At 46.6% G+C, this 20582-nt stretch overlaps 1 protein-coding gene across 2 annotated transcripts in view; it reads left to right on the forward strand.

Annotated features, from left to right (window-relative positions):
- Xxylt1 (xyloside xylosyltransferase 1) overlaps positions 1-20582 on the forward strand; it is a 140224-nt gene that overhangs the window by 72465 nt on the left and 47177 nt on the right. For both annotated transcript variants that reach the window (XM_048453972.3, XM_085685398.2), the window contains exon 3: positions 7790-7922. In XM_048453972.3, coding sequence (XP_048309929.2) covers positions 7790-7922 — 133 coding nt within the window. The remainder of the gene's footprint in view (positions 1-7789; positions 7923-20582) is intronic.

The following is a 20582-nucleotide window of genomic DNA, read 5'->3' on the forward strand; positions in this document are numbered from 1 at the left end:
GACTGGGCACAGAGGCAGAAGAAAGAGTCAGCTGCCGTATAGGATGGAGAGCTGCAGGCAGCAGGGCAAGACCTGCTAGCTTCCTGCTTTTAAACTAAATCTTTCTATGGTAAAGGCTGCATTGCCAGCAGCAGAGGAAAAGATGGTCAGAGCAGGGAAAGACAGAAACACAGAGGGTTAGAAACAAGGGCCCCAGGACTCCACCAAGAATCTCAGCATGGGGAATTTGGGAAGCTGAACAGTGCTGGTTTGGGCACACCAACGGTATCTAAACTGTTATGTCAGAACACATTTGTTAAGTCTCTCTAAAGAGGACTGAATTCTACAGCTTCTGCTTTCAGAGGGCTCATGAATCCTACTACCAAGTCCTGTTGGTAGTAGAGAGAAATAGCAGGCATCAATCCATCAATTTAACAACTCCTGTGAACACAGTGAAATGTACTCTTGTCCCAAATAAGGAGAGCTCAAGCCTTTGGACGGATGGACACACACACACACACACACACACACACACACACACACACACACCATTCTGTTTCTGGCAGGTACCAGAAAGATATACATGGAAAGATTCACAGGTACCATGGGGCTTCTGTACTCTAGAAATGGCAGATTTGCAGGTAACAGAATATGTGTGTGAGCTATAATTTCATCTGAGCAATAGAAGTGAGAAGAAGTTTGAGACTGGGTGTTGTATCTCTCATTGTTTGGCCCAGTTCAATGCAGATTCTGTTCTGTACTCTACCTAGTTAGACAGCGGAGTGGGAGAGAAGAAGACTGGTGTTGTCCTGTTGCAGAACCAAAACCTGTATCTTTCCATGGTCATTTGTTGGTCTTCACAGTAGGATCTGGGGCTATAAACCATGTCATAGCTGAGCCGTAGCCAGCACCCAGCTTTCCGTGCCTCATTCCCAGAAGGCTAGTTTGTTGTGTACCTAATATATCAAGTTGACTGTGGACATTAATTTCAACCCCCAAGCCTTTACCAGGGTTGCTCACAGGGTGCATTAATCATTCTTAGGTGCTCCTCCCTGGGAGGTGCAGGCAGCTGTTAATGTGGAAATCATAGATTCGTATATAGAAGGCTGGGCCTTCCAGAGACCAGCGCCAGTGTTACTGAGAGCTGGCCATTCCCTGGCTTCCATCTGGAAGGCAGACTATGGGGGTGAAGACTCTGGAGTCCAGTGTATTTTGCTGTGAATTCCACTTTCCAGCTGTGCAACGTGATTACCTGACTTACCTCCATGTCTTCATCTGTCAGGTAGAAATAGTAATGACTCTCATACCCTGCATTTGAATCTTGGTGTGCGTGCAGTAGATTTTCACATGTTGGCCATCACCATTGGAGATTTCCATTTGCTGGCATGAGAACCCTTTCCAGGACTTTCTTTCCAGTGGTCTCTGCTCAGTGAAGGGAAATCCCAGAGCCTTCAAACTTCTCAAAGATGAGAGTCATGGGGGAGCCGGCTGTGGAAAGTGGGAAACCCTTCTCTGTCTGTAGAGTCTCACTTGGAGGTATCCCCTGTTTCCCCTCTTCATGTGGAAAGTTTGTTTAAACAACAGGATCTAAATAGAGGCCTTTCTCAGACAGCCGAGGAAGATCCTGTGCAGTTGCTTTCTTGCTGGGCTGAGGTGAGTTGCCATGCCTCGCTGAGCCTGTGGTCCCACCATTGGAAGTGGGAGGTGCTAATACTCCCTTAGCTGAGTCAGGAAAGGTAGAGACCCCAGCATGGCCAACACAGGAACCTTCTCCTCCTTCTAGAGAGGAAGTGTGTGTTTAACCAGTGCCCAAGACCCTGGACAGACATAGCAAACTAGCTGAATCTTGAAGGATGCTTTGAGAGTCAGAGCCAGAACCAGGTGGGAAGGGCCCAAGTTTCCTGCTGAATGTGAAAACAATCAGGGCCAACTCTACACCTAAGTCCATTTTGGGGACACATCCCTCTCATGCTTGGACAGCACCCTCGAAGGGAGAAGCCAGGCTGGTAAGAAACAGGTCTTGCGCTGCAGTCTCCCAAACATCCCTCTCGGTTCTAGCATCCTCTCGTGGGTAGGGGACATCTCTGGCTCCTGCTGGTCAGAGGTTCTGCCTGCAGCAGTAAAAAGCAGCAGGTGTGATAAGACAGGTGGCAAATTGCTGCCGTGTTTCTGGACAGGGAAAACAAGCTGCTCTCCAGGCATCTGCTTCCAGTGCCACCAAACCCTAGAGTCACACAGGTGGACGTCATCTCCTCTCTCTGCAGACCCTCTGGCCACTGGGAAGCCAGCTGGGACTGTGATCAGTGAGCTCCCCCACATGCTATAAATGCTCATATCTAGGAAGCTCTTCAGCAGAAGCAGATTCCAGAGGGGAAGATGCCTGTTAGCTAGCTCCTCTGGGAAGGCCTTTCCCTCCCCTCCGGTCGGTTGGTCGTGCGTACCTACACGGCTCTCCTCGTCCCTTCCTGACCCATTGTGCTGCCTATTGTTTCGTGTGTGCTAGCCTGTATCTGCCAGGAATTGTTTCTCAGGACAGGAGAAGGGAGGGGGAAGAAAGAAGTGAGCTCTCATTTTTTTTTTCTTTCTGGAACTTTTTTCTCTTGTTTGTTTTGGGGTGTCATTAAGTATTCAGTCTGGCTTGTCATTTCATCCGCAGTCAGATGACGTGCATGTGGCTGGCTTAATTGGAAGCTGATGATGACTTGCTCCAAGCCCGTTTCCACGGGGCATTGTTGAGTTGGGACTGTCCCAGCCAGTCTGGATGTCATGACTGTGGCCTTCTGTGGCAGAGTCCCACCTTGCCTGGCTTGGCCTTGAACCCTAGCAGCAGGCATTGGCCTGCAAAGTCCAGAGATAGTGAGGAACTCTGATGGAGGGCTGCTAGGATCAGCTGTGATGGTAGTGATGGACTCGCAGAGGTTTAGAAAGTCACATCGGTAGCCAGAGTGCTTCATGTGTCCTTCTTTTTCAAGCTTAGTAGAGCCAAGGTCTAGTTAGAGCTGTCTCTTTGGCCAGAGACTGGAGTCAAGAGAGTGAAGATGAGCAAGCATATCCCTGTGAGCATGAAGCCCACACCAGAGAGCCCCCTGGGATTCTTCACCTCTTCCTACTGTGGTTGGCATCCTTCATTAACTTGCCAGACTCTCATTCCCCATAAGGACCACTGTTTGACACTGACTGCCACCCCACAGTGGGAGTGCCAGATAGTGCTCCATGCTCTGTCTTCTGCAGAAGGTCAATCCACCGTGAGGCTCCCTGGGGGCGAATACTCAGTACAGCTGTGCTCCTCAGATGCTGGGGCCACTGAGAACTATGCACTGTATACAGGACAGCATCCCCCAACGGAGACAATGCCACAGGTGCCCATCAGTACTTGAGTTCTTATTTATGTGGTCCCAACCCACGGGCAGGTTTGTGAGCATGGGATCTACTGGGAAGGCTCAGTTCACTGGATGCAGAAACGGGTACTTTTCTAGGAACAAACCTGGGGGGGGGGTGGTCATGGTCAGCAAGTGACTGTTTACTGACTGCCAGGGGTTGCGCACCAGGCAATGAGGCACTCTTGGGTCTAGAATGTTCAGTGTGACTTTTGCCTCCCTTTGAATTTATCACAACCCAGGTATGTACCTGAGGGTGTAAAGACTGTTGGCTTCTCAGATGCCAAGAGGATATGGACGATGTGGGACGTGGCTAGAGCCATGTGGAACATGAGGGTCTCGTTTCTGTTCTCAGACTCCTTATTCATCTTCACATTTACATGGTTGTGGTTGGTGGGGATATGTCATGACACTTTTTTTTTTTTGGCTCTCTAGGATTTTATGGTCCATATTAGGAGAGGATGGATGAAGTTGAATAACCAGAGAGCGTCAGTGAGGGAGGTAGGAATTTGAGTTCTGGGATCGACTTTGCTTCTTAACTTGAGTGTCCTGATGGCCCTCAGTTTTCTGACCTATGAAATGGGTAGTTTGACCTCAGTTATTACCAGGCTTTGTAGTAGGACTTTCTTGTTGTGACCGCCAGCTCCCAAATAATGACATGAAGACTTATTAATTACAAAAGCTTGGCCTTCGCTTAGGCTTGTTCACAGCTAGGTCTACATTCTGCCACATGGCTTGTTACCTTTCCTCCATAATATATGTGTCCTCCCTCCACATCTTGCTGGTAAAATCCTAGATTCATCCAAGTTCCTCTCTCTCCTTGGAAGTCCTGCCTATTTTCTCCTGCCTAGCTATTGGCCATCCAGCTCTTTATTAAACCAATCAGAAGGCACCTTGGCAAAAACAACTTCACAGAGTGCAAAAAGATTATCCCACAAGGCTTCCTCTCCAGAGCTGCCATCTTAGTGTTCTGGCCTCCTCTTTGTCATCTGCCACGGTATTTGGATGGAGGATGTCCTGTCGGCCTGAACAGAACCTATGCTGTTAAGACACCCCCTCAGCTGTTCTCTCCAAAGTCCTTCTTACTCGTCGCAGCTTTCGTGCACCCTTTGCTTTAGGGACCCTCATCTCTTGTAGCCCCTAGTTTGGTGGTCTTACCACCATCTCCCACCAGCATCTTCTTGAGGTTGTCACTATGGTCGTCCCGAGATAGAAACCTCTTCTTTTCATAGTCCTTCTGTTTCCTATATGACCACCCAGATGTAGTTCCCATAGAGAGATGACTCTGCCGAGACCAGAGTCTGTGTAGCAGGGTCCCTAAGCAATCCCATCCTGATGAGCTGCAGTGTTCGTAAGCACAGGCTTCTCTTCAGCAGTGGCAGTGGCATCTTATTTGCTCTTTTTATAAAAGAAGAGTCTTTGGTTGGGTGCCCATGTGACAGTGCAGGCTGCCCAGAGCTGTGGGCTTCCCTGAACAGATGAGGGTGTCCTTTGCCCAGCCTGGGTCTGGTGATCTGCCTCCAGGTGAAGGGTCACTCCGTGGTGAGCTGGACCAGTACTCCTTTTCAGCTAGTTACCTCCCTGGATGCAGGACTGACACGGGGGATGCTGCCTCTCTCAGAGGTGTTTTAAGCATGAGTTATAAGCAGTGCCCAAGGATCTCAGATTCCTGTGTTGTGGGGCTACATTGGACCCCTCTTAGCCATTCCCTAAGAGGAATGTTCCTAAGGGGAAGTGCGCAGATTATGAGCCCATTAGGAGCCCATTAAGACAGGAACTGTACCAGTGAGGGAGACGGGGATCTTCAGGAAGTCTCTCACCTAAATACTAAAATTGGACCCATACCGAGATTAGTACAGCTTCTGAGCAAAGAGACATGGATGTCTGCTCTGCCCTCCCAGTGTGCACCCGTCCTCTAGGAATGCACTTTCTAGAGGAGGCGGTGATGGATGACTGGACTTGTTGGCGGTGCAGGACAGATGAGGCCGTAGTTGTCCACCGGGACCTGTGCAGAGCCGCAGCAGAACGCTAGGACTGTGGTGCCTGGACAGCAGAGGATGCACAGGGCAAGGGATGGGCTGACCACTAATGACTTCCATATCAGTGAGGACAGTGAAATTACCATAATTGCTTTGTTTGCTTCCCTTGAAATCTACTTTTGGCCAGGCGATTGCCTGAGGTGATTTGTTTCTGGCTGCCTTCAGTCCTTCTGTGTGCTCCTGGGGTGGTGAGCGATGGATCCAGAATCTGCATGTGAGCCCCTCTGTTCAGAGGGAGTCATGTGGAAGGAGCTTGGGGTACTGGCTTCAGAGTCAAGTCAGAGTTCCATTTTCACTCCACTATTGACTTCTTGAGTGAGGCTCCTGTTTTTTAACCTTTTATTTCTCAGAGGAGATTTTCTATAGCCCAGACTGGCTTCAGACTTGCTATGTAGCTGAGGCTAGCTGTAAACTCCTGATCCTCCTGCCCCTATCTTTCAAGTGTTGAAATTACAGTATGCCACTATGCCTGGCTTTTCTATTGTACTTTTTAAATTTATTTTTATTTTATGTGCATGAGTGGCTTTGCCTACATGTTTGTCTGTGCACTGTGTACATGTAGTGCCTGCAGAGAACAGAAGGTGTCAGATCCCCTGGAGCTGGAGTTACAAATGGTTCTGAACTATTGTGTGGGTGCTGGGAATTGAACCTGCATCTCTGGAAGAGCAGTCAGTGCTCTTAACCACTAAGCTACCTCTTCATCTCTCCAGTCCCTTGTTTTTTAACCTCCCTAAGACACTGTTTCTTATAAAACTAGGAATTGTACATCAGTGGGCAGATCTACCTTGAGGTTGACAGAAGTCTTCCCAGTCATTATCACAGCCAATGTCCTAGACCCTGTCTTCTTCTTTCACAGAATCAGGGTGACATGATTTTGCCCCTGGAGATGGTAGTGTGTTCTGTCCCTGACTCCCTAGAGCTCTGTTTTGCTGTATGTAAGGGCTACTTGAGATATGGATGTGAATGCTCATGCCACAGACAATGGACAAAAAGAAAAAAAAAATGGCTGGAGAAAATGTATGTGTTTTGGGGTTGTCTCCAGACCCAGATGGCCAACCATTGATAGCTCAACATAAGAATTTGGGGACTGTAGCTTTCATGTAAGGACATTCTTTCCTGGCAAACATTGTCTTTCCCTAGGGCTGTCGTCAGGGTCCTTCCCCTGTGTCCCCGGGCCACCTTCTAGAGCAGCAGGACCCCTGTGGCCTGTGTCTGCTCTCCACCCCTTGGCTTAGGGCCTCGTCCCCAGGCCAGCAGAGTCACTGCTAAGGCTTCTAGACACATAGACTCCCGGGTTATTAGCAGGCAGCTCCAACTTCCAGGCTTTGGTTTTGTCATTGTTTATGACTGCGGGAGGAAACAGCCTCTTTAGTCCTCTTGTGGGGGTTGCAGTGTGATACTGGCAGCCATGGGTTCCTCATTCGCCTGGGCAGACCTTCCTCCCCAGCCCTACACCCAGAGCAGGCAGCTTGCTGCTCTCTTGCTTTGCTCTGCCCTGAGCAGCTGGCTTCTCATCTGTTGTAACTTTGGCTCTTTTATGTCGTAGAGAAGTCACATAGAATATCAATGAAGACTTTGTTTCTGTCTCACATAGGAAAACAGAACAAGTAACAAATGAATCAGTTTTTCTTACATTGTAAGTTGTGATTTCTTCATAAACCAACCTAAAGAATGGCTATTGCTTCCTGAAACCACCCCCCCATGTCAAATGTCAAATTTTGTGCCACTGACAGATGCCAAAATGGCCAAGTGCTGGTCTCTGTCCTCCAGGGAGCAGTGATGCCCTGCTGAAAGCAGGGGTGGGAGTCAGGGGGAAATGGGACACCCCAGTGCTCTGAGTTGGGCATGAATAATACTTCATCTACCCATTCCTGTCCATGCAGAGGACCCAGCCCAAATCCTCCTCCTCCAGAAGTTTACAGGACATCTGTATCCAGACCTGAGATGATAGTATCTTTTATCCCTCTTGTCTGGCAGTCTTTGACACTTATACCCCAAAGTGAAATCACAAGGTGTCCATGTTGTGTACCTTCTAGGACAGACACTTTGGTGGCACTCACCTAGTCAGAGACTAGATGGACATATGGGCCCCTGGGTTTGAACAGAATCGATTCTGCAGTTAGACAGGGTTTCAGGTTGCTGAAAGTGACTTTGCATCATTCAACAACTACAGCAACAAGCCAGTAGCCTTGTGTGTTCTCTACTTTCTGTTAGGCACCAAGTCTCCCAGGATGTAGGCCTGTGTCTATCATTTTTATTTTTTGAGGCTCATTATACATCCCAGACCATCCCAGATCCCAATCCCCTGCCTCAGCCTCCCGAGTAAGTAGCTGGATTACAGAGGTATGGTAGCATACATAATCTTACTGTCCTGTTTTGAAATTACTCCTCCAGAGATCCTACGGATCATTCAGCTGGACCTTGACCTGAAGTACAAGACCAACATCCGAGAGCTGTTCGAGGAGTTTGACAACTTCCTGCCAGGTGCTGTTATTGGCATAGCCCGAGAGATGCAGCCAGTGTACAGGTAGGTGCTGGCTGTTGGAGGGAGCCTGAGAAGCCCCTCCCATTCTGCCCTCTCTTTTGCCACTTATGGCTGCTTGGGTGCAGCAGCATGTGATGTTTCTGTACTTGGAAGCATATCTGCTGAATCTGGCAGGGAGGGGTCTGCTCCAGAGCTGGAGAGGCTGCCTCCCTGGAGTGGGGGATGCTGGGATTTCTTTCTTCAAAAAGCCCAGTTGTTCAGGTTGTTGGCTCTGGTCACAGGGTTAAAAATCCTAGGCTTCACACATAACGTAAAATATCTTGTGGGTAACTCTAACCAAACAGTGAAAGACCTTTGTGATAAGAACTTTAATCTTTGAAGAAAGACGTCAGGAAATGGAAAGATCTCCCATGGTTTTGGATAGGTAGAATTAACATAGTAAAAATGGGCAGTCTTACAAAAAGCAATCTACAGATTCAAGGCAATACCCATCAAAATCCCAACAAAATTTTTCACAGACCTCAAAAGAAAAATACTCAACTTTATATGGAAAAACAATCATGATCTCTGGCTTCAAATTCTAGTATAGAGCTACAGTACTGAAAACAGCCTGGTATTGGCATAAAATAGACAGGAGGACCAGTGGAATCAAATTGAAGACCCAGATATCAATCCGCACATCTACGAACACCTGGTTTTTGACAAAGAAGTTAAAAGTATAAAATGTAAAAAAAAAAAAAAAGAGAGAGCATATTCAGCAAATGATGCTGGCATAACTGGATATCAACATTTAAAAGAGTGCAAATAGATCCTTATCTATCACCATGCACACAAAGCAAGTCCAAATGGATCAAAGACCACAACATAAAACCAACCACGCTGAACCTCACAGAAGAGAAAGTGGGAAGTACACTTGAACACATTGGCACAGGAGACCACTTCCTAAATATGACTCCAGTAGCATAGACACTGAGAGCAGCAATTAATAAATGGGATCTCCTGAAACTGAAAAGCTTCTGTAAAGCAAAGGGCACGGTCAACAAGACAAAACGGCAGCCTACAGAATGGGAAAAGATCTTCACCGACCCCAAATCTGACAGAGGATTGGTCTCCGAAATATACAAAGAACTCAAGAAACTAGACATCAAAATATCAAATTATTCAATAAAAAAGGGGGTACAGACCTAAACAGAGAACTCTCAACAGAGAAATCTCAGATGGCTGAAAGACACTTAAGGAAGTGCTCAGCATCTTTAGCCATCAAAGAAATGCAAATCAAAACACCTCTGAGATACCATTTTACACCTGTCAGAATGGCCAAGATCAAAAACACTGATGATAGCTTATGCTAGAGAGGATGTAGAGTCAGGGAAACACTCCTTCATTGCTGGGGGGAGTGCAAACTTGTCCATTTGCTTTGGAAATTAGTAGGGCAATTTCTCAGAAAACTGGGAATCCTTCTACCTCAAGACCCAGCAATAGCACTTTTGGGCATATACCCAAAGGATGCTCAGTCATACCACAAGGTCATTTGCTCAACTATGTTTATAGCAGCATTATTCGTAATAGCCAGAACCTGGAAACAACCTGAATGCCCCTTAAGCAAAGAATGGGTAAGAAAAATGTGGTACATTTACACAATAGAGTACTACTCAGTGATAAAAAATAATGACATCTTGAAATTTGTAGGCAAATGGATGGAACCAAAAAAAAAAAAAAAAAAACCAACCATACTGTGTGAGGTAACCCAGACCCAGAAAGACAAATATAATATGTACTCACTCATAAGTGGCTTTTAGACATAAAGCAAAGGATAACCAGATTATTGTCCACAATCCCAGAGAATCTAAACAACAGAGGACCCTAAGAGAGACATACATGGATCTGAATAGGAAGGAAGAAAAAAAAAACAAAAAAACAAGATCTCCTGAGTAAATTGAGAGTGTAGGAGCCATGAGGGAGGGGAGGAAGGAAGAGGAGAGAGGAAAAAATATGCAGCTCAATGAAAACAATAAATAAAATAAAATAAAAAATCCTAGGCTTCGTCTGGCAACAGTGTCAGGATTTCCCCTCCGGCCTGTGAGCTGGGTTTTCACTGACCTCCTGTTACCATGGCTCTGTCACACCAAAGGAGAGTGGGTGGACAGTCGTGCAGAGGGAGCAGCAGAAGCAGCTGAGGACACTGGTCAGGGTAAACAGGCACTTCCTCCCAAGTGCTATACTACAGAGAAGCCAGGAGACATGCTCAGGATGTTCTCTACACCGCTTAAATGTTCCTGACAGCATAGCAGGAAAAGATAGAACACGCTGTAGCTGTATATGATGATAGGCAAACAAACACCGGGGCTAAAATCACAGGGAAAACCAAGGAGATGCTCCCCAAAGCCAGCATAGGTCTTGGGGACACAGGGGGTGGTGCTTTACTCTCCGCCATGGTCACGCATGTGTTGCACATGTGTTATGTTTAGAGAGAGAGAGAGAGAGAGAGAGAGAGAGAGAGAGAGAGAGAGAGAGAGAGAGGTAAGAACAGCAGAAGTAAGTTTGTGTTCAGAGTCAGTCACAGCTGAGGTCAACTCACCCCTCCCCACCCCACCTCTGCCTGGTAGATTGACAGCCTCTCCCAAAGCCCACTCTGATCACGTTTGCTCCTGAAGACCTAGAATTTTTCTTCTTTGGGCTCCTGGGGCCCTTAGTTCTGTGCTGCCTTGTGCTGGCTCAGATAACTGGGAGAAGTCATCAGAGAGCTGCCAGCCTTGGCATCTCTTGACTCAGAGCTTAGTTTCCCCCACAGACGGAGGAGAAGGACAGGCTGGGTTAGTAGTGGCTCTTTGCAGTCTCAGATCTTGTAACAGGAAATTCCTGCAAAGCCTCAAATGAGCTGAGAACTCCCGGGGTTTGTGGGCTGTCCCCTTACATAATGCTGACTCAGGTTCCCCAGAGGCAAACCTGCCATGTGGACTACAGAATGGGTTCCAATCCTGAGGCCTTGGCACCCCTTGAAAATGGGAAGCAGAAGACTTCCTCTCTCTCCAGCTTTGGTGCTCATGGCTCCTCCACCCTGCTCTACCTTCAGCCATTGTGTGCAGTGAATCCCCTCCTGCTCAGACCCAGGCCCCAGGACATTTACACTGGCTGGTGATCAGATGGTTACATCCGCAACACCTGCAAGACAAGGTTGACTTCATAATACATTAAAACTTCATCACGTTTGTTACAGATAATCTTGGCCAAATTTTTATTTTCTGCAGAACTAGACTTTTATAATGATAGAACTTAAATCAGTTTAATTATCTGGCCTTCCCAGAAGAAACACCTGAAGGGTGGTGGATTCAAATACTTTCTGCATTTTAATCATTGTGTGCAGTGAGGACCATGAGAACCTGCTACTGAAAGAGCCTTAGGAAAGGTACTCAGCCAACATGCATTGACCCTCAGCCGTGAACCACCCCTACAGGTCGTAAAAGACTCATAATAAATCAAGGCAGCAAATGAGTGTCCTACGCTACAGTGTCCAGGGATCACCTGTTACAGTGTGTGCGTTTAGTGCTTCCTGGGCCTGAGAATGGCTTGGTGGGTGGCAAACTAGGAATATAGTATACATGCATTTGCGTGTGTATGTACACACATGGCCTTCATCCATATGGGAATAGGAGAGCCCAGGGACCTGAATGATCATTGATGGTTCTCCCCTTCTTTGGAGAAGTCACCTGACTGGGGACCAGGGAGGGAGGATGGGGCTTGGGTGATGGGAGGAAAAGGTCGGAAGAAAAGAAGAATCCAGTTAATGGTCCCTACACAAGTACAGTGAAGCTGGGCCCTTCTGAGGGACACTGGGCCCCTGCTCCTTAGACAGTTTATGGGGGAACCCACAACTCGGGCATCAGCCCTTTCTGTTGCCTGCAGACTCCCTCCCCTAACAACTGGTGCTCAGAGACCTCCCCAAGTGGCCAGATACGATATGGACAAGTTGCTTGTTACAAATGGAATCTGATAGCATCCTCGAGAAGAAAGAAATGGATAAGAAAATGCTGTAACCCTGGATGCATCGTGACTGGGGAAGCAAGTATGCTTGGTTCTGGAAAGTCACTAAGCAGGAATAGACTCCAGTCTCCCAGCTGTGTGGGTTTATAGTCACTTGTCCCACAGTTACTGTACTTCAAAGGGCACACAGCAAGTCATTTTTTATGGTGGCTTCCCCTCTATTGTGAGTCGTTAAATGTCTCAGGCTTGCAGAAGGGTGGGGAGAAGTGTTTCCGCCATGCATTTGACAAATGGTTTTTTCACATTTTTTCCTCACAAACACATCAAACTGACTGAGTTCTGGACGGTGCTGCAGGGTCAGGGAATGTTGAAGTATGGGTAGAGGATATCTCCCTCCGTGGGTTCCTGTCACAGTTTGGTCTAGTCAAACCAAACCTTGCCTTTCTTCATCTGAAAATCAAGGACCTGGTCATCTTGGATAGAATGCTGTCCTTCCCTCCTTTGACCTTTCTGTGCAGCTGTGTCTGAAACTGGACCCCTGATGAGCTTCTCTGTAGTGCTGTGTGACTGGGGTGGGTGTCAAAGGGAAAGACACCCCTGGGGCCTGCTCTGCAGACCCACACCTGAAGTGTGCAAGCATGACCTTGTGGGATGGCTTCCTGTGATGCATTGAAAGTGCAGGGAGCACTTGGGCCTTCCTTATGTGCATCCTGTAGAATTTAGTATGATGTCATAGGAACAGCTCAAGCAGCTGATGTAAAGGCAGTGGCACCAATTAGCTGTGGTTTGTGCTGCAAGTCACAGGATCCTCTGTGTTTCCTCTGTGTGGAGAGAGATGTCTGTCTATCACCTATCCATCTATCATCTATCTACTTGTCTACCTGTCATCTGTCTTTCTGTCAGTCTATCCATCCATCCATCTATCTATCCATCCATCCATCCATCATCTAACTATTACCTTTGTTTCATGAACTCCTATTCTATATGACCCCTAACTTTAGCAGGTGCCACCTAAGACAGGAAGCCTGGGATGTAGAACTTGCAGTCAGTACCAGATACTGTTTCATGTGATCATGTGTTCTAGATAGTGTATGCACACACCCAAACTAAAGTCATTTATTGTTTATCCGAACATTGCATCCAGCAAAGCACCTTATTTGTTTTCCCTAAGTCTGACAATTCAGCCCAGGCCCTGACCCCAGTTGGAAAATGTCTTTCCAGCGGAAGTGAGTGATCTGACATTCCTTCAAGAGCCTGGGCAGGAACAAAGGGTATGGAAGTGGGATATGCAGGGTAACCAGGACTAGCATCATTATGGTCTCAGCCTCAGAATGCCTAGCCCAAGGAGGACCACCCTGCAAGGAGCTAGGAGCCAAGCTGGCCCAGGTCATTGAGTAGGCCATAGTGCCAGGCAGCCTGGTAATGCAATGACTTAGCTTCAGGTCTCTGGCTTCTGCTAACCCTAGTGATTGACAGAGAGAAAACAGGAGCCTGAGCGGCAGCAGCAGGTCACTTTGCCTTGGAGCTTGTTCCCTGAGAAACCCTGAATGGCAGATTTATTGGTAGGGGCCACTGTGTCCTGGAACAAGCCCAGGCACACCATGAAGCTGTGGCCAGAGCAGCAGGGGGTCCTGTTAGTTCATGCACCAGAACCAGGAATTTGCTTTTGTGTCAGTATTTTCATTGTTCATTTCTTCAGCTCTTGGATCACATGGTTGCTCTATTGACAACCCTGTGCCAGCCTTGCCTCCTTCCAGATGCTAGGATGAACATGTCTGCCTCGCTTCTCTGCACTTGGCTTAATCTTTCCTGAAACTGGTACAGGGGCATGCTGGGTAGGAAGGGAGGACATGTACAGATCCCACTGCTGCTGCTCTACAGTCATGGGATCTTGAGAATTAGCTAACGTCTCTGAGGTTAGTTTCTTTAGCTGAGAAGTAGGGATTATAACACTATTTTCAGCAGAGCTGATGGGGGATTAATTTAGATGATATATTTATACTTCCTGGCAGGAGCAGTGTTACCCTGAGTCCTAGCTCAGCACTAATGAATGTTGTGGTCTGAGGGAATACACTTAACTCCCAAGCCCATGTTTCCTCGTATGTGAAGTTGGGACTAAGGTAATATTAGTAGTGCCCCGCCTCTATTTGAGGAAGTTCTTACCTGTCATACAAGCCTGCTTGCCTCATGGGGAAGACTGAGACAATATAAGTTCTAGCTTCCTTGCTACTGAGATTGTGTAGATTCGGTGTTCTCCCTTTCCCTTCTCCCACAAAGAAAGCAGTCTCATCGGTTCAGCCTCTGTACATTCCAGATTGTCCTCTTGCTGCACACCTTCAACAAGGTGGCGTGTTTGCAGAACGGAAGCTGACCATATTACAAGAGACAAGGATCTGTCTACAGTGATTCTTATATCTTATATTCACCCATTTCTATTCATCTGTGTAGTGCTACGAGGCTGTGGCTTACCGGTAATGTTCTAGCATCTTTCTCCTTCAGTGGCTACATGACATACATTCATGGCATCTGTTTGACTCCGTCTCTCTCTCTCTCTCTCTCTCTCTCTCTCTCTCTCTCTCTCTCACACACACACACACACACACACACTTTCTTTCTCTCTCTCTCTCTCTCTCTCTGAATTTCCTGCTTGGCTTTACTTTGCTAAGCCATTGGCCGAGACAGCTTTATTCATCAGTCAATAAAAGCAACACCATATACAGAAGGACATCCTATATTAAGTGACAGGAAACTTTTAATATCCCTAGAGGGTATTTGAAACCCTGAGGGTAATAGAGAAGGAAGTATCCTATATAGTCTCTATGGACAGGGACTGGGAAAAGGGAGAGGAACAGGTGACCACTGACCACTCCAGCATGTGCCAGCCCCTGCCTCCACCCTAGCCTGCCATCTGCTGCCTGTACCTGTACCTGCTGCCTGTGTGATGTTTGACCCTGTTTCCCTGTGGTGAATGAACTGGCTGCTCTGCTTGGACCATGGCTCAGACCATGGCTCTTGCCCTTGTTCCATCCCTGGCCATGGAGATGTAGTTTCATGTTTTAACCCTACTGTGTCTTTTCTCCTGAACTAAATGTGTAGAGTAAGTAAATGTTAATGTGGTGTGGTGGTGTATGCCTATAATCTCAGTACTTGGGAGGCTAAGGCAGGAGGATTGTGAGTCCATTTCTGTACTAGGCTACAAAGTAAATTTGAGGTCAACTTGGGATGTGTAGATAGACCATAGTCAAGGCAACCAAACAAAAGGTAATTATTAAAAAGAAATAAAATGTATTTTCATTACTTACACAAGTATTATGTTGTTGTTGATGTTAATCTGTAAATTTACAGTTGCACAAATGAATTTTTAATTTTTTTCTGGCAGAATCTTGAGATAATCCAGGCTAGCCTCAAAATTGTAATCCCCCTGCTTCAACTTCTCCAGTGCTTCCATTACAGATATGCACAGCCAAAACCAACAATTCCTGCTTACATTCCTGTGAGTTTGGCTTGTGTCTACATAACAATATGCTGTGAGTACCCTGTGCCCAACTTTGCCTTCGTTTGTTAAACATTGCTAACTAATGTTTAATTATAATAATTTCCTGAATAATTCTTTTTCCTTCACTTTTTATTATGGTAAAGTTTTAGCACCTAGAGATGTGGACTGCATTCTAGTGCCCTGGTTAGTCCATAGTATCACCACGGAGTTTCAGGCTTCCCCAGGCATCATGCTGTCGAATCTGAAAGTGTTATTCTCAGTCTTCTTCTGTAAGACTTGCCTGCTGGCACTGGCTTAGTTGAGCAGCTATGTGAACTCTGTGCCGTTTTGTCTGCCGGTTCCTCAGCTGAACATCTCATCTGCTGGCCTTTGCAGTCTTTACATTGTCTTGTGTCGGGATGCTCGTGTGACTGGCACCCCAGGACGGCTTCCTGACACATACATTCGTTGTTCACTAGGCATTGGCCCTCCTCAGAAACGCCCACCCTCATCTCATCCCTTAGCATATGGGATAGGACTTGAAGATAAAGATCAGTTCTCCTTTGCCCCTGACACTGGCAGATGGATTTCTGGGCCCTTGCCCATGTGTTTGTCTTTAAGAAATAAATGGAGATTGAGCCAATCAGTTTCTGTTAAAGAAAGTTTATGATGTAACCCAGCCTCAGGCTTCTCACTAGAGCCTTGAAAAATGGATGGACACAAGTGCCAACACCATGCCAGAGCCACTGTTCTGACATAGACCTTGGACAAACCACAAAGGCATTCTGCTCTCGGGACTTTAAACTTCACTAAGTGGCCCTCAATTTTATATTCTTCTCCAAAATGCAAAGAATTGGGTGAGCGTTCTTCTGAAAGGTCTCTTTTCTTCCTCCTCTCTCTCTGCTAAGAAATCACATCTGCTAAGAAATGCACTTACAGGGTTGGGCTCTGAGCCAAACTGAAAACTTATTAGGCATTTGTAGAAGGTTTGACTATGCAAAGGAACTGGACCAGAGGCTTGTAGCCTAGCAGAGGAGACCTTCTCCAGGTGGCCTCCCTGGGAAATGCTACAACTGTGGCATAGCAGAAGGCTGTCCTTTTGCAGCCTGTTTTCCTTTGCTGAATAAATGTCTCTCTGAACGAACCGTATTAGCAACCTAGGCTACATAAAAGACTTGGGGAGGGTGGTTGGCACGGACAGCATAGCTGAACCATGGTGGCATGTGTGTGAAAGGAACCTATGGCAAACAGCATATGGAAAGGACTGAGTTAAGTGTGATGAGCTACGTGCAAAGGATGTCTTAAGATGGCTCCATGGCCACCTCAGACTCAGGTTTCAGCTGCTCTTCTCCAGGTGACAAAGTGACATGGAGGTTCAGTTCCCAGCCCCTGTACCTCCAGGTTAGCAGCAGAATTGATTTTGCTAAGACATCAACTGTTCAGCTTGGTTTTGAATTGAGCACCTTGTGTGTACAAGCCTTTTACTGTTGATTATGGAGAGTCCCTGGGCTCCTTCCTTCGTCTGAGAGTGGCTGAGTTCAATGCCCCCGCCTCCACCATCCCATCTAGGAGTTGAGTTGTGAATGTGTCATTATTCGGGAACTTGGCCCTCACAGCTGGAACTTTTGTATCACTATATGTGAGAGGCGAGCTTATGCCGGAGCTAGAGGTGCTTAGCATATAATGAATGGCCCAGATGCGCGCTGTGTCCCTGCCTGTGCAGATGAGCTCTCATTATGAGACTGGCGCATTCTGATGGACTTTCACAAATGGAAAGTCATAGAGACGCTCCTGGGACCTCATTAATGTCATCAGTGTGGAGAAAGGTGCCGTGCATATGACTGCTTCTCTGCCTCCACTTGATTCCCCTTGGCCCTGTAAAAATATACTGCCTCCCTTAATAAAATGAAGCCCACTGTCTGCATGGAAACCCTTTCTCTGCTGCCAGATCCACCCTATCTCCACTGGCCCAATGCTTGTGAACTTGGAACTGTAAAACAGCAATATGACCCCAGCACTCTGCTCGAACTGTCAGGGAACAAGATTTTTATGTTCATAATAGTGTAATTGTAGTTCATTTCAGAGAACTGGAAGATACTCTCGAAGCAAGACGAAGGTCAAAAATTAGTCTTACTATTTAGAAGGAATAACCAGAATGGAAGAGGGACACCCACATATCTTTGACTATTTCTTCTGCCAAGTTGTTAACAGGGTTTGGGAGGACTGGAGTGTGACCCTGTCTACAGCCACTCTCCAGACAGGCCTCACCTTCCTTTCGCTGTTGTCCAAGGTTAAGCATCAGCCTGTGATCAAACGATGCACGTTTTCATATGGAGAGAAGTAGAGTCCATTGCCCTATTTGGCCCAGAGGAGACTGAAATGGCTGGGAACAGCTGTCTGATCTGCCTTTGCTAGCCAGAACCCAGGGAGCTCTGGGGCCCAGAGCACATGGTCTTGCCTGTGGAGCTGTGCTGTGCCGGTGCCTCCCAGTCACCTGTGCAGACCGTGCTGGAAGAGCTCCAGTCCCACACCAGAGTGGACTATTGGTGCTGGTGGTGGTTTTTGTCTTAAGTTATGAAGTGAGAGAACATCGATTAATTCCAAGGATCAAAGTGGGGGTGATGTTCTGGTGAGTGCAACTTACTGCGATAGGCAGAAGGGGCCTATCTATATCTATCTATCTATCTATCTATCTATCTATCTATCTATCTATATATATATATATATATCATGAAGGAGAGGGAAAGGAGAGCAATTAATTGGAGATCCTTCTATGACCAGATTGTTGAATGGTGTTTTTGAATTTTTTGCTTTGGGTGTTGTTTTGGAGTAGATTTTTCCTTTCCTTTCCTTTCCTTTCCTTTCCTTTCCTTTCCTTTCCTTTCCCTTTCCTTTCCTTCCTTTCATTATTATTGTTTTTTACATGAATATTGACCCAGTGTTGTCACATCTGATTTTTCTTTTAAAGAGATTGAAGTCTCTGTTGGAAATGTTTAAATATTAACAATTAAACAAGCAATCCACTAGCCAAACAGAGTGCACCTGTGTGCCAGATGGAGCCACTGCCAGGTGAACCTGATAGAAAGCTCACACTTGCTGCCACCCTTGGCCAGGACTCTTGGAAGCTTTAGTTAGCTTATCTCAGATGCTGGTGCTGATGGTTTCTGGGTCCATTGGTTCTTTAAATGTTTTCTCTCATTCCTTGAAATAGTTGTTATTTCAACTATTTGAATTATAATAGTTGAATTATCTTATTGATAATTTTAAAAATTCCATTAAATGTTTTTCTAAAGTAACCTCAGACTTAACTAATAACAAAGCACCAGACCAAGCAAAATTCCTTTCCAGGAATGTAGTTCTGAAAGAAAATAGAGAGTAAGTCTTCAGACTCTCCATAGCTTGCCTATGTTAACCTTAATCTATATATGAGCATGTTCCAGTTAAGGTCTGAAGATGCTTTGTGGAAGTTGAGGGCCTAGATGGGGAAGGAAGGGAAGAGAGAATCCATAAGAAGGTGTGGGGGGAAGGTTGGGGTGATGGCAACGGTTACATATTGCCTGCTTCTCGTCACCCTCCCATCCGCTGATGCAGAGAAGCCTCCGCAGACTTGCGCCCCAAACTTCACTGCCTGTTCAGCTTTGACAGTGTGGTTGTCTAGGTCCCTGGCCTCTGCACATAAGGCCTAGGTAGAAGGCATCCCTAGGCTCTTCTCTATGCTTACTGAATGAGGAAAGTGTAGGTTTGAGAGGCCTGGCAGCCTTATATCCAACTCCGCTGCATTCTGGGGCAGAGTCCCCTCCTTTGGAATTTGTAGCATGTATCTGCATTTAAGGATAATACAGTCTTTCACTAGAACATTTAAGCACATTCTAGCCCGTGCCGTAGTGTTCAGGCCTCATGGAATGACCTCACACCTCTGTCCTTGGTCATTTGGGAGAGCTAGATGTCTGCTCCAGCCTTTCCATGTCTCTGTAGCAAAACAACTTTGATTACTTTTCCTCTCTAGTGGTGCTGTGATCAGTGTGGGATTGCCAAGAGTTTTGAACATCAAGAAATCTTAGTGGTGAGGGTGAGCTGTATCCAGGTAGGCCATACATAGCATCAACACTGGTATATGTACAACATGGCTTAGATTACAACACTGTAATGCCTTCTGCTTGCAACCTGTCTACCCATCCACTCATTCATCAGTCTGTCTATCCACTCATCTGCTCATCCTCCCATCTTTATCCTTCCAAGGTGATAGAATTTATTGTGGGTAGGAGTCCCCTTTAGTCTGAGTTCTAGAGCGTGCCTCCTAACTACTCAGGAACCCCATTTAACTCTTTTCTGCAATCTCTGCCTCCTGGTATGGAAGCTTAGAGTGTGCTGGGAATCAGCATGGGTTTTCCCATGGAGGGTGTGCTGGGAATCAGCGTAGGTTTTTCCCATAGAGGGTGTGCTGGGAATCAGTGTGGATTTTCCCGTGAAAGGGGCTGCCCGCATGCCAGTCTCTAGAGATGGCAACCAGTGGTGCTTTGCCTTCCTGCCTCTTTCCTGTCATGAGCTGTCTGATGCTCCTCCCTGGTAAGTGGTGCTGTTGGAGGTTGAGAAGGAGACTGGGTTGGCAGCTCGCGTGATATCCTTCCTAGTCAGCTTCCTTCCTTTCTCATAAATGTCACTGTGTTTTAAGAGATGGTAGTCCAGGCTGGTTAGGAACTCACTATGTAGTCCTGGATAGCCTCAAACTTGCAGCAATCTCCTGTCTCAGCCTCCCAAGTGCTACAATTACAGGTGTGAGTCACTATGCCCAGCTGCTTCTCTCCTAGGATTACAGTCTCAGGAATGGGACACCTGAGGGTGTCTTCTTTCACGTTAGAATCTCCCCTGCATCACCCATGATTTATCTGATCTCTGCTTAATTGTCCTGCTATGGGGAACCTGGTAACTTCTGAAGCAATCCACTATTTTATTGCTGGACAAGTTCATGGGAATGCAGTTCTTTTTTAAAATTTATTTTTATTTTATATGCATTGATGTTTTGCCTATATATATGTCTGTGTAAGGGCATGAGATCTTGGAGTTACCAACAGTTGTGAACTGCCATGTAGTAGGTGCGAGAATTGAACCCAGGTCCTCTGGAAAAGCAGCCAGTGCCCTTAACCGCTGAGCCATCTCTCCAGCCCCCAGAATGCACTTCTGTATGTTAAAACTGAACGTCTGCTTCCCCATGTACTACTCACTGTCTCAATTTGTGGTCTCTGAGG

This window comes from Myodes glareolus, chromosome 2, assembly GCF_982192425.1.
Source record: "Myodes glareolus chromosome 2, mMyoGla1.1, whole genome shotgun sequence".
Classification (NCBI taxonomy): domain Eukaryota; kingdom Metazoa; phylum Chordata; class Mammalia; order Rodentia; family Cricetidae; genus Myodes; species Myodes glareolus.